Genomic DNA, 14,704 nt, shown 5'->3' on the forward strand with positions numbered 1-14,704 from the left:
TATTAACTGCATGTGTTAACATGTATTAACTGTATGTATTAGTCACTGTATGTATTAACTGCATGTGTTAACATGTATTAACTGTATGTATTAGTCACTGTATGTATTAACTGCATGTGTTAACATGTATTAACTGTATGTATTAGTCACTGTATGTATTAACTGCATGTGTTAACATGTATTAACTGTATGTATTAGTCACTGTATGTATTAACTGCATGTGTTAACATGTATTAACTGTATGTATTAGTCACTGTATGTATTAACTGCATGTATTAACATGTATTCACTGTATGTATTAGTCACTGTATGTATTAACTGCATGTATTAACATGTATTAACTGTTTCACCTGTCAACAGAGGAGACTACCTGTTGGCCCTCAGGCCCCACTCTCAGCAGCCAAGGGCGGTGTCTTCTTTATGCATTTGCTACCTTTGGTGTCAGAAAAGGGCCCCTAACCACAGATGTGATGGAAGGTCTGTAACTCCCTGGGGAGGGTCTGTAATGTTCACTGGATTCTCTGAGGGGTCCAAGGCCAAAAAAACTATTAAGAGCCACTTGGCAAAAAGCCACACAGTATTCCAAAAGGAGGAAAGAATCCTATTAGCCTTGAAGAAAGTATGGATCATTTGTGACACTAAAGTCATGATTAGAACAGTACAACTGTCACTGAAAACTAAAAACCCTTGCCAACAGCGTCCTCAGCACTTTTATGATGACATAATAAGGTGGCTGGGCTTTCCTGCTGGCTCAGATGGTAAGGAATCCGCCTGCAGTGCGGGAGCTCTGGGTTCACTCCCTGGGCTGGGAAGATCCCCTGGAGGAGGGCATGGCAACCCACTCCGGTATTCTTGCCTGGAGAATTCCATGAACAGAGGAGCCTGGTGGGCTACAGTCCACGGGGTCACAAAGAGCCGGACACGACTGAGTGACTCAGCAAAGCACAGCAATGAGACGGCTACTCCCCAGAGCTCGATGGAATGGTGCTGACTTTAGCCACAAATGCTCTACATTTTCACCCAACCTTTCCTTGCAAATGTACAACCAGCGACTTTAAAGAATCACATTGAGAAAGTCATGGGTATAACTTCGAAGATAAATTTTGCTCCACATTTCTGATCAACATCTACTGTGCAAGGCATAAGGTCATATCCAAATAACAGGGATTGTTTTAAGGAGAGATTGTCCTACCAAACAGCTTTTTAAAAAGTGCTTAGCCTCAGACATCAGTAACAGGTGGTAGGAAATACGGGGCACAGAGGAACATATTAAACAAAACCATGAGGAGAAAATCAGCCAAATCCAAAATCTGGGAAATTCAAAATGACAAATGACCTAGTTTCTCCCACAAACCCTTGACATGGAATAAAATGTGGGGCGGAAGAAACTTTTATAGAAAAAAATCCACAAAACTTAAGATAAATTCAAAATGTGGATTTGTTTTATTCCAGATTCAAATCAACCCGTTAAAAGTTTTTTTGAGATAACTGGGGAAAATTTAATATGGCCTGAGACATAGATGGCCCTGAGTAATATTAATTTTGCTGAGTATGACAACAGTCATATGGTTATACTAAATTTAAAGTTCCCATCTGTTAGAGCGGTGGTTCCCCAACCTTTCTGGCACCTGGGACCGATTTCATGGAAGACAATTTTTCCACGGACTGGGGGAAGGAAACCAGGGGGAGGATGGTTTAGGGATGATTCAACCACATTACATTTCGCGTGCACTTTATATCTATTATTATTTCATCAGCTCCACCCCAGATCATCAGGCATTAGATCTTGGACACTGGGGGCCCCTGTGTTAGAGAATCACATTAAAGAAAGTCCAAGTGAAATAATATGTCTTAGATTTGCTGTAAAATGATTTCATCAGTTATTTGTGAAACTGAAAGGTATATAAAATTCAAAAAAAAAAAAAAAAGATACCATACACCCAAAGAATCTACAGATACTATAAACAAAATATAGTTAAATGTGAATCAAAAACAGTGTCTCAGATGACTTCCTCCAGAGAACCAGGATGCTTTAGTTTAACTGTAGGTCAATGAAACATTTTCAAGTTTAGATTATTAATCACGTTATAAGATCTGTTATGGGTTGAACTGTGCCCCCTCCTCCGCCCCCCCTGGCCAAATTCACATGTTGAAACTCTATCCCCTCCCATCTGAGAATGTGACTGAACTAGGAGGCAGGGTCTTTAAAGAGGCAGTTAAGTTAAGAAGAGGTCATCAGAGTGGGCCCTAATCCAATATGACTGGTGTCCTTATAAAAAGAGGAGATGGAGACGCATGGAAGTATAGGAAGAGGACTGTGTGGAGACAGAGGGAGAAGACAGCCATCCACAAGGCCAAGGAGGAAGCCTCAGAGCAACAACCCTGCTTCCTGACACCTTGACCTTGGACTTCTAGCCTCCACAACTGTGAGAAAATAAATTCCTGTTGTGTAATCACCCAACCCAATCTTTGGTATTTTATATACGGCAGCCCTAGCAAACTAATACAGGATTCATGACATGATTTTTTTGTTGTTATTTAGCCTTCCTTTTCCCTACCTACGTGGAAAATTATTTCATCTTGCCTAGCCTACAAGCCAGTGAAAACAGTAACGGTCGTAAACGTGGAGCTCTCTACCGAGGTCACAGGTGTAAAGCCTTGTACCAAGGACAGAGATGTGGACCCCTGCACCAAGGGCATCTCTGGAACTGATTAAGCACCATAGCAATCGTTGCCATGAGCCTCCCTGACCTTATATTAGGTAAAAATACCTACCCTCTAGCATCCTAACCAATCATCTCATGTTACCGTTCCAGCAGGAATTTTCTCTGTCTTGAGGCTACAAAAATTGGCTGTGCTGTGCTATGCTTAGTTGCTCAGTCATGTCCAACTCTTTGCAACCCCAAGGACTGTAGCCTGCCAGGCTCCTCTGCCCATGGAGATTCTCCAGGGAAGAATACCAAAGTGGGTTGCCATGCCCTCCTCCAGGGGATCTTGCCACCCCAGGGATCGAACCCAGGTCTCCCACATTGCAGAGACCACAAAAGGGGTCGGCTCTCCCTTGAACCTGCCCACTGTTCTAACAGCGTCTCCCACCCTAATAAACTCTGTTCTCCTCTCATTCTGCCTCGTGTCTGGAAATTCTTTTCCAACCTGTGCACAGACTATGACACTAAATATACAGGCATTATATTTGTTCATTTTATGGTGTTCAAATAAAAATAGTTTAACAGCAACGCTGAACAATGAAGCACTCAATGTATCCATGAGGACTGGGTAACATCCCAAATCAGACCACCGATGGCAAACTGCGATTAAGATCCAGGCAAAGGTTCAGCTCCAGGAAACACACTACCTCTTCTATTCTGGAAACTTAGAGATAACAGGCCTACCAAAAGCATGGTAATTTATTCTGACATCAAAAGCAAGATTCTTAACTTGTACACTGGCATTCCTCAAGCCTGGAAAAGAGGTCAAATGTCAAGTAAGATCAAAGCTTTCTCATAATTTCCCACAGAATGAAGCAGAAAACTGCAGCCTTTCCAGCTCAAGCAGGTCCTGGATCCTTACCTCCAAGAGAGACACAATGACAGTCAGGGGTCTGCTCTGACCAGAATCTCAACCTGGCAGCGGAAGGTGGTGGAAACCGGACAGACTGCCAAAGTGTTGGTATAAGCATTCGTTCATTCCGTCCTAAGCAAGAAGGGCAATCCTCCAGAATAAAACGTCCGGAGGACACCTTCGTCTCCATAGGGCCTGCATGTGAACCTACTCACATCCGCAGGTAATCTTTAAAAGTCCTTTTGGATTTTGAAACGGACAGCAGGGACGCAAGTGGGGGCTAAAAAATCTGAACTCATATTTATACTTTTACCTTCACTGTGAAATTTTTATTTTACTTTGAAATCAGCAAAGGAAGTTCAGAAGAACCAACTATATGAGATAAACGGGAGGACTGAAGAAGTGCTTCGGTTCACTCACCCTACCACCGACAAATTTACTAACGCCGCTGTCTGTGTTCTGCAGAACAAACTAGCTTGTCCTTGAAATAGTCACTGCTCCTTCAAGACTGGGATCTTTCAGAAGGGGCCATGACTTGGGAGGAAGTCATCCAAGCTAAACCTTCATCTGGATCTTAGTTGCAGTTTGCCATCAGTAGTACAATTTGGGCTGTTACCCAGTCCTCATGGATACACTGAGGGCTTCTTTGTTCAGAGTTGTCTTGAGCCAACAAGACAGACAGGGCTCTACTAGAACCAGGACTCAGGGACTTCCCCCGTGGTCCAGTGGCTAAGATTTCACCTTCCTATGCAGAGGGTGTGGGTTCGATCCCTGGTCAAGAAGCTGAGATCCCACACACCTCGTGGCCAAAAACACAAAACATAAAACAGAAACAATATTGCAACAAATTCAATAAAGACTTTAAAAACGGTCCACATCCAAAAAGTCTTAAAACTAGGATCTTGCGAGAGTCACAAACTGATTTCCCAACTCACTGATCCTGTTTCTACCTACCACATCCACTCACTAAACCTCAATATCATATGTTTAAAAAAAGAAAGTATTTTCCTTGCCTTGGAGAGAACATCCTGACCTTGAGAGATGAAGCAAAAAGTAAAGTCCTTGGCGAGCATGGGATGGGGGTGGGGGCAGGGGCAGAGGCCCAGGAATCAACACTACACGACCCAAGCTCTTGGTACCTGGAGTGTGATGAGCAGAAAGACGGCAGCCATGACGCAGAGGCAAGATGCCAGAAGCTTCCCCCTCTGAATCCGCACCATGCTGCCCTGCCCTGGGTGACTGACAGAGGGCGAGCCTGGTTACCAGGTGTTCCCGAGCCGGCCCGCAGACCAAGACGACTTCACGTGGAGGAACCATCTGCGTGCCAATTTCCCCCACTGCCATTCCTGCTGGGACCCAGGCTCCATGAAGGACTGAGATGTGAGGCTCTGAGGGCGCCTGGCCTGGCATTGAAAGGGAACAGCATGCAGTCTTCTTAAGCTATCATCAGAGCAGCTGGGGATTCTTTAAACCGGAAGGCATCCGAAAAATATCTGTAACAAATGAACAACAGTTTGGCCTTAGCACAGGAGATTTCATTAATGCAGACTTGCAGGGCTGCAGTGTAGAAACGAAAGGCTTTAAAACTAAAGGGAAACTTTGGGATCATGTAGACCTAACACTTCACTCATAGATAAAAACACCAAGACCAGAGAGGTGAAGGGTCTTGCTCGAGGTCATACAGTCCATTAGAGGAGAGTGAGAGATCGACAATCAGGTCCCGAGACTAAAATCATGCTTCCACTTAATTTTCTTTGCCATCAGACTTGAATTTCAAAAGTCACTGACATGTGATCATTTCTTTCCATCTACATTTCAAAAGAACAGAGAAGTGGAGCAGAAATAGCCGGGACTGTCCCCTCAGTCTGTTAAAAATTAGGGAAAGAACAAAAGTTTCAGGCTTTGCTCAGAAATGGCAAATGATTGACTGACCTCAGTCCCCGCCAGGGAAAACCACTTCGGCCACAACATAAGGAATTTAGATTACTGCTTTATTTGCTTAGTCTTTTGCAACAAGTGCACTAAAGCAGTGGACTGTGTGGATTGTGGGTTCTCTAGATGTCTTGAAATAAGGTGTCCATCTATCTGAAATGGATGGTCTTTTGCAAAAACTTTTCAAATGAACTAAATAGTCCCACAGAATGCCTCTTATTCCTGGGGTTCCCTGAAGTCAAACATGCTGAGCAAACCACACTGTGGAGTTCAGAGGAGAGCAAGGATCACCATTTCAGAGGAAGGGGGTGCTCCAAGGGCCTGGTCCTAAGATCTGACTGTACACCTCTCAGATAAGGAACTGGAGATCCAATGAGAAATACAAAAGTGATGCAGAATTCTGCTTTAAAGGTGTGCCCCCTTCTCTTGCATCTACCTTGATCAACTCTTAAGTCCAGGCTATTTCTTCCCCTCAGCAACAAAATGACTCTTGGTCTCAGAGATAGCCAAAAGCTCATTTCTTTTTTTCATCCACGGAAGTCTTACAATCCACAGGGTATAAGAAAACGGATTCTAGTCAGCCTGCCAGGATTCAAATCTCAACTCCTCAGGCTGTCTGTGTTTCCACGATTCAATTTCCAAAATACAGGTCACAGAGGTGCCCAATCAGAGAGTTACTGTGAGAATTCTATGAGATAAAACTGGTAAAACACTTATTTCAGAACCTGACACAAAAGAAGCATCTGATAAACGTTTGCTCTTATTCTCACTCTGGGCTTCCCTGGTGGCTCAGCTAGTAAACCATCCTCCTGCAACGCAGGAGACACGGGTGCCATCCCTGGGTCGGGAAGATCCCATCCCTGGGTCGGAGAGGGAAATGGCAATCCACTGCAGTATTCTTGCCTGGAGAATTCCATGGGACAGAGGAGCCACGGAACACGGGGCTACAGTCCACTGGGGCACAAAAGATTCAGAGAAAAATGAGCAACTAACACTTTCACTTTTTCACAAATTATGCCAGAAGAATTTAAGGTTACAAAAATCCCTTCCATCCAAAGAATCTCAGTAGAGGTCATAGTCCCCAAACCAGGAGTACACAGCACGGTCTCAAGGACTGAGCTGTGGGTAAATGCTCAGCACTAAAGAACAGAATGAGCTGGGGTGGATGGTCTGATGATTTAGAGCAGGCAGCAGCCAACCAGGCCTTGGGGCACATCAATCTAACATACATAGGTACGAGTTACCCGGGAGTTTGTCATCAAATCAGCGGTTTCCCGACGGCAGGGACAGATGGACTTGCAAAGAGCACCCTGAAGGCCGACAAGCTCCAAGACAAAGGGGCCCCAAGAAGAAAGCTCCCTTCTGTTTCCTCATTGCCCTCAGGGTGAATCTCAGACCCTCACTTCTACGAGAGCGCCCCAGAACACCCCTTCCCAGGCTGCGGCAGTGTGTGTTTGCTCAACCAGGTCGATCACAGCCGAAGTGGACTCACTAACCGACCCCCTTGACCCAAGCGCTGAGCCCTGAGATGCATCACTGGGCCGTGCACATGGCCCATCTGCTGCCAGGAGAGGGGTCTGGAGCTGAGAGTCACCACCGCATAATCCTGCAAGGGCTGTCCAGTCAAAAGCAGCAACACTTTCAGTCCAAAATAATTTCCATGGTCTCTGCTTTATGTTAAATTAAAATGGAGAGGAGGGAGACCGGACGTCTTAGTGAATTAGCAGCCTGAGCATGCCAGTTTCCCACATGGCCCCAGCCATGCAGGACCAGTCCCCGGTGTGGGTCAAGGGTCTCAGCCATGGGACCCAGGTGATTTCCACCCTGGGTGGAAGCCAACCCTGGGTGACACCCACCAGAGAGCTCTGAAAGTCTTAGATCCTCTCTCCTCTAGTAACTGGTGAGTCATTTGGGTTCATAGTGGAGTGAAGTCGCCCAGTCGTGTACGACTCTTTGCGATCCCATGGACTGTAGCCCACCAGGCTCCTCTGTCCATGGGATTTTCCAGGCAAGAATGCTGGAGTGGGTTGCCATTTCCTTCTCCAGGGGATCTTCCCGACCCAGGGATCAAACCCAGGTCTCCCACATTGTATTGCAGATGCTTTACCGTCCGAGCCACCAGGGAAGTCATTGGGTTAATAATTGACTCTTAACTGAGTTTGAGGTTATGCCAGGGAGAGTCTTTTGAAGGAATATGTCTAATTACCAGACACGTTATTCACACCAGGGTGTCATTTCTCAAACAAAAACATTCCAAGATGTTTTCATTTCATAATGTATAAAATCCTCGGAGCATCCCTTAAGTAGGGGCTGCTATCCTGGGAAAGACAGATGACATGGCAGGCAGATAGGAAAGTCTAAGAGCCTCTGGACAAATCTCCAGGCAATTTTTAACTAATTGCCTTCGACTCTACTTGACCTTACCAACACTCCGCATCTATTCCCACTTGGTAACTCCAAAAGCCTGATAAGAACTTCCCCAGCACTCCAGTGTTAAGACAGTGTTTCAAGGTCAGGTTCGATCCCTGGTTGGGGAACTAGGATCCCACATGCTTCTCAGTGTGGCAAAAAAAAAAAAAAGAAAAAAAATCAAAAGTCTGATAACTAGGATTTCTGACCTGCTAGCATCCCCCACTCAACTCAGAGATGTTGTTAGAATGTAGCCTGGGTACCTCCCCTCTGATTAGAATCCATCAATGGCTTCCCAAAGAGTTCAAGATAAAGATCACATTCATCAGCTTAGAAAACAAGAGTCTCTGGACTCTGCCCTACTTTTCCACCTTCTACCTGACAAACCCTTTGTTCTAGCTGTTCCTGGAACATACTTTCCTATTCTGTGCTCTGGTCCCCAGCTACAACACCCAAGCCTCTTTCACTACCAGAGTCATTCTGGGCATTCAAGGCTACCTGCTTGGAGAAGCCTTACTCCACCCTAGCACCAGGTCAGAAGATATATGGCCATGCATTATGCTTGTTTCTACATCAGTGGACAAAATGCTGGGGGAGGTTACGAAACTCTTTAAAGCTGTTTTATTGGGTGAATATAAAACAACCATTGAACATTAAAAAGTTGACCAAACAAACAAAAAAGCTGACCAGTGTTGTTAATTTGCAGAAGGACTGTCCCCTTGGGTACCTGATGAGCATGGTGTGGTGGATCCACAGTTTCCCTTTTCATCCCGTTTTCTTTATTAACACTTATTTGTGTTAACATGTTCCTCACTCTTTTTGAATGGACTGCCTACTTTGTTGAGCTTTTCTTTCTTTCTTTCTTTTTTTTTTGGAGTGGTGCTCTGCCTTACAGGTTTCTATCTGGGAAGGTCATCCTCTTGGAGGCACACATTGCAGGAGAGACAGACAGAATCACAAGAGAGAAAGGGATACTGGCAGCTGCTGGAATCAAGACTGGTGATTAGGGGCTTCCCTGGCGGTCCAGGGGCTGAGGTTCCATGCCCTCAACGCAGGGGTGCCAGGCTCAGTTCCTAGTTGGGGAACTAGATCTTGCATGTGGCAACGAAAGAACTCCCATGATCCCGCATGCTGCAACTAAGAGCCAGAGCAATCGAATAAATAAAGAAATACGTTTTTAAAAAATTAAATTAAAAGTCTGTATTAATAAAAAAGAAAGATTAATGGGAGGATAAAAGTGGTAGCATGAGCACCTTCATTCTTCTACTCCTGAAAGTGATGCCATTCTTAAATTCTTAAAATTCCAGACACAAACTGAAGCACTTGAAGTATACAGTATTAACACAATCTCACTTAGTGGGTCTACTTAAACATAGAAACTAGATAAAAACAAACCCACTAAAGAACTAAATAAAAAGACTGACATGAAGACCCAAATAGAAGTGTTCAAAAACAATAGGTTTTTTAAATGCAAGAGGGGGGTCCACTATTGGGAAGATTCTGTATCACACTAAGAGCTGAGCTTCTTTTTCCTTGGAAGGCATTCTTTATAACTGTTCTTTCTCCAGGAAGGGCTTACTGGTTATTCTGTAACAATTTTCCTTCCTGGCAAAGATGGGAACTAAAATCCCTCAGCTGCTTTGATCATTCCTGTAATCATGAGTGAGGAAACAATCAAATAACATGATAAAATCTGACTAATACATCACGGCCTAAAAACAAAGAGCTGGAACAAATGATCTTCTGGGGATCTTCATCCCAAAATTAAGTTCTCTGATCTCCTGAACAGTGCCCAGGAACTCTCCATAGAAGAAAAGTCAATCAAGTAAAGAGACAGTAATTGGGACAAGCTGAGTTATCACAAACTAAAGATTTCTGGAAATATAAAACAAGAAATATTTCTATATGACAATTTAGAAATTGTCATTCTCCTTTTGACTAATTCAGCATTAACTTTTAAAAACTGAAATCTTATTTTCAAGTAAATAAATATCTGAAAAATACTGTAAACAAAGACGAACTTGTTTTTAAATTTTTAAAAACTCATAGTCAAGAACTCTACTACAAATGTTTATTAATAGAATACTAGTATGTGAAATAGGTACTGGATTTCTTACTGAAATCAATTCTTTTAAAAAAATATATAATTGCTTTACAATATTGTGTTAGCTTCTGCTGCACAATGAAGTCAATCAGCCACATGCATGCATACATCTCTGGGATCGCTCTCCCACCTCCACCCTCTCCTACCCATCTAGGTCATCACAGAGCACCTGAAATCAACTTTTTACCTTCCAAATTTAGAAAGTATTTAAATATGGGTTGGAAATGCCTGCAAACTGAGCAACGCTTACACTTACATGAATAACATCATTGTCTGTCCAAACAATATGCTCATTTTCTGTACTTCCTAACTTTAATCCTGGTTTGAAATTTTTTTCAAATATGCTGTTTGTAAGATAAAACTTGAAAAATACATTTTTTTTTAACCGCAGAGTGAAAGATGAGCCGTAAGAACAGTAACAGCTGAGGCTGTGTGTTTAAATTCACTGTTACACACCGCCATCTAGCAGGGAGGCCGCAAACGGAAGTCACCACAGCAAGTCCAAAAAAGGGGCTGACCTAAACGACGCAGCCGTGCCAGGACCCTGCCTCTGGCTTCAGGCAGGAGAGGGAGAAAGCTCTAACACTGAGGCTAGACTGGTGTCTCTGCCACTTTATTGTGCACATACCCGGGGCTGCTTATTCAAGACAGAGAGGCAGGATCCAGGTCCTCCACTAGAGACCACGTGGACCGGCGGGAGAAACAACGCCCCGGTTGTAGAGAGACATCACTAACCCGCCCACGAGTGGCCCCGAGCGGCCGGGGCGGGGAGGGGAGGGATGGGTCTCATCTTCAGTGAACGGAGGACGTAAAAGGAGAACGAGGTCCTGAAGACCAACTTGCCAAATTCAAAACTGCACGTAGCCCTCAACTGAAATAAACAACCCAAGTCCGGACACGCATACTACTCTCTCCGACTATCTTAGACGGCTGTGCGGAAGGGGTGAAGTGGGGTGGGGAAGGGATTCTGTTGGTGGTGTTAGGGGTTTGGAGGGGGCAGCCTGCTGGAGCCATGGCGTTAAGAAAAACCGGCATTTTGCGTGGCACTTGCTATATATTATAGAATCATTAACAGAGTCCCAGAAAACGTCTTAAAATCACGCCAATGTTCTTTCCAGTTTACATAAAATGTGTCCTATTCTGAGGATGCTAATCGGGTACCAAAATACTTAAGAAATGGCTTGCATATCGTGGGCAAAGCCTGCAGTTTCGGGGTTTTCTCAGAGCATCTTCTGCCTTAAATAGGCAACGCTCTCCCCAACTGGACAGTCAGCGTCGCTTCTACTTCAGCACACAATTCTAGCAACAAGTGATGCTCGACTCAAGACAGGGAGAAGGAAGCTGTTCACAGCGCACAGAGGTGGAGTTAGGTTCCGGAGTTAGTGGGGCTGGGAAGATGGTGGCAGACGGGGAGGGATGCGAAACCTTCGGGGCGCGGGGGCGGGAACCCGCTATCACCGAGCCCCTGCACATCACCTCCCTCCCACCTGTGCTTTTCAGCAGCCAGATGGGTTTGCATCTCAGGGAGGGTCCCTGGAAAGCGCTGCCCAAGGCTTCCCAAAGCGGACGCGGACACTTTCTCAGCACACAACTCCGTCTTCCTCTGACACACACTCCCTTCTGGGCACAGAGAGGTTTCCTAGGGCTGTGAGTTCGGCGGGCAATCTCAGCTTCGGCGCGCCTCTGTAAAGTCCTTTTCGGTTCTCCGCACCGACACCCTGCTCCCACCAAGCCATCGCTCAAGCCAGGAAAGACTCTGAGGATGCTACTCACCGCAGCGCGGAAAAGGGGGTGCGCTCTGCCGGGTGCAGCCCCGCGGCTTTTCACTTTCGGTTCGCTTCCCAGCCGCAGCTCGAGCGAAGACTCGGAGAGGAGATTTGGGAGAAGGGATAATACCCCGAGCGCGCCCAGGCCTGGCGATCCTGGATCCGGGTTTTCGCGCGGATGCCGCGTTTAAAAGCCTGCGGGAACCTCCTGGCCGGGAAAACGCCCACCCGCCCCTCCCTTGCCTGTCCCGGGCGCTCCACCCTCTGGAAAGTTCCTGGAAGGCTCCCAAGATCCTCTTCTATAGTAAGTTGTTGTTTTAGTCGCTAAGTCGTGGCCGACTCTTTTGTGACTCCATGGATTGTAGCCCACCAGGCTCCTCTGGCCATGGGATTTCCCGGGAAAGAAGACTGGCGTGGACTGCCATTTCCTTCTCCAGGGAATCTTCCTGACCCAGGGATCGAATCCGGGTCTCCTGCATTGGCGGGAGGGTTCTTCACCACTGAGCCACCAGGGGTTTTTGCTTCTCAAACTCTGAGCGCAGGTCATTCAAAGTCACCTATCCAGGAAAACTGAGAACATTTTAAGCAAAGCAGAGGCCTCGGTACCTTTCATCAGCTGTCAGTGTTTGGTAGACGATCACCTAGCTCTACTTTACTGGAGAAGGAAAACTGATTTTAGTTACTTGACTTCTAAATTCAGAGAATCCAATTAAAATTCTTTTGGCCTAGTCTAGACCAAAGGGATAAACCTAGAGGGGTCTTTTCAGACTTTGGGAGGGCCAGGGCTAGGTGAGTGTCTAGGGATAAAAATTTGAGGAGGGATTAAGAGTCATGCACCTCCTGGGCACATTTGCAGACAGTGACTGCTGTTTGCTGCCCGGGGCCTGCCTCTCTCTCCGCCAGGCCCTGAGAGCACCAGTACCCTGCACCTCTGTTAGCTTCTCTGTAAAATCAGGTTGATGATAATGACATCAACTTTTAGAAAACACCAAACACAAAGGGAAAGACTGATAAACTGGATGTCATGAAAAATAAATTCTGTTCATCAGAAGACACCATGAAGACAAAAACAACCCAGGGAGTAGGTGAAGATATTTGCAATAGATTTATCAAACAAAGAATTCATACTCAGAATATAGCAACAACAGCTACAATGCAATAAGGAAACACAATTCAGTAGAAAAGGGGAGGGAGGGGACCAAAAACACACAGCATTTGACCAAAGTGGGATCCAAAAGCCAATGAGTACAGAAGAAGATAGGGCTTCCCAGGTGGCTCAGTGGTAAAGAACCCACACCACCCTTGTGGCAGAAAGCGAAGAGGAACTAGAGAGCCTCTTGATGAAAGTGAAAGAGGAGAGTGAAAAAGCTGGCTTAAAACTCAACATTCAGAAAACTAAGATCATGGCATCTGGTCCCATGACTTCATGGCAAACAGACGGGGAAACAGTGGAAACAATGACAGACTTTATTTTCTTGGGCTCCAAAATCACTGCAGATGGAGACTGCAGCCATGAAATTTAAAAATGCTTGCTCCTTGGAAGAAAAGCAATGACAAACCTAGACAGCGCATTAAAAAGCAGAGATATTACTTTGCCAACAAAGGTCCGTATGGTCCTTTTGTTGAAAAACTATGGTTTTTCCAGTAGTCATGTATGGATGTGAGAGTTGGACCATAAAGAAAACTGAACACCAGAGAACTGATGCTTTTGAACTGTGGTGTTGGAGAAAACTCTTGAGAGTTCCTTGGACTGCAAGGAGATCAAACCAGTCCATCCTAAAGGAAATCAGTCTTGAATATTCATTGGAAGGACTGATGCTGAAGCTGAAGCTCCAATACCTTGGCCAGCTGAGGCAATGAGCTTTGACTCATTGCAAAAGACCCTGAGGCTGGGAAAGATTGAAGGCAGGAGGAGAAGGGGATGACAGAGGACGAGATGGATCAATGGCATCACCGACTCTATGGACATGTGTTTGAGTAAACTTTGGGAGTTGGTGATAGACAGGGAAGCCTGGCGTGCTGCAGTCCATGGGTCGAAAAGAGTCAGACACGAACGACTAAGTGACTGAACTGAACTGAAGTAAACCGACAGGAAAAGATAGTGCTTCCCAGGTGGCTCAGTGGTAAAGAATCTCCTGCCAGTGCAGGAGACCTTGGTTTGATCCCTGAGTCAGCAAAGATCCCCTGGAGAAGGAAATGGCAACCCACTCTAGGAAATCCATGGACAAGAGGAGCCCGGTGGGCTACAGTCCATGGGGTCACAAAAGAGTGGAACACAACTGAGCATCTGAGCATGAAGTTCATCAGGGAAATGCAAATTAACACTATAATGAGACACTACTACACACCCACCACAGTGGCTACAGAATTTAAAACAAAACAGAGCAAAGGCAAAGCTGTGGAACACATGGAACTCTAGTGCACGCTTGGCGGGGGGAGGGGGGGGGGTGTAATTGTTACAGCCACTTTGGAAAACTTGTCTATCAGTATTCTCTACAGCCAAATATGCACTTATTTTGTGATCCACAATTTTACTTGAAGGTATACATCTAGGAAACATGCATATGTGTATACATCAAAAGACAGGAAACACACCATAACATATTTAAAAGAACAAACATTATACAAAATATGGCTTTTGATCACAGTAGAATGAAACCAATTAAATCAATAACAAATATTCTAAAATACTTGAGGGTATTTTGGAATATCTCCAAATATTTGAAAATTAAAGAACTCATTTCTAAATAACACAAGGGTCAAAGAAAAATTCTCTAGAAAATAAAAATATTTAGGACCAAATGAAAATGAAAATATAACCTATCAAAATTTATGAGATACAGTAGAAGCAATGCTTAGAGGGAAACTGTAACACTGAATTATATTATCGAATGTTAGAAAAGAAGACATCTAAAATCAATATGCTAAAAAA

The 14,704-nt window shown here is 44.9% G+C and overlaps 1 protein-coding gene across 4 annotated transcripts in view; it reads right to left on the reverse strand.

The window, feature by feature from the left end:
- Positions 1 to 11,929, reverse strand: part of FUT10 (fucosyltransferase 10) — a 74,778-nt gene extending 62,849 nt beyond the window's left edge. Inside the window, exons 1-2 of one of the 4 annotated variants that reach the window (XM_065947237.1) lie at positions 11,780 to 11,929; positions 4,825 to 5,054 (exon numbers count right to left, since the gene is read on the reverse strand). In XM_065947237.1, the coding sequence (XP_065803309.1) occupies positions 4,825 to 4,971 (147 nt within the window). In that variant the 5' untranslated portion in view covers positions 4,972 to 5,054; positions 11,780 to 11,929. Of the gene's footprint in view, positions 1 to 4,700; positions 5,055 to 5,929; positions 6,046 to 11,493; positions 11,649 to 11,779 lie in introns of those variants that run through there. The other 3 variants (XM_065947240.1, XM_065947238.1, XM_065947239.1) reach the window with 3 other exon arrangements.
- Between the last annotated feature and the right edge of the window lie 2,775 nt (positions 11,930 to 14,704).

This window comes from Muntiacus reevesi, chromosome 10, assembly GCF_963930625.1.
Source record: "Muntiacus reevesi chromosome 10, mMunRee1.1, whole genome shotgun sequence".
Lineage (NCBI taxonomy): Eukaryota > Metazoa > Chordata > Mammalia > Artiodactyla > Cervidae > Muntiacus > Muntiacus reevesi.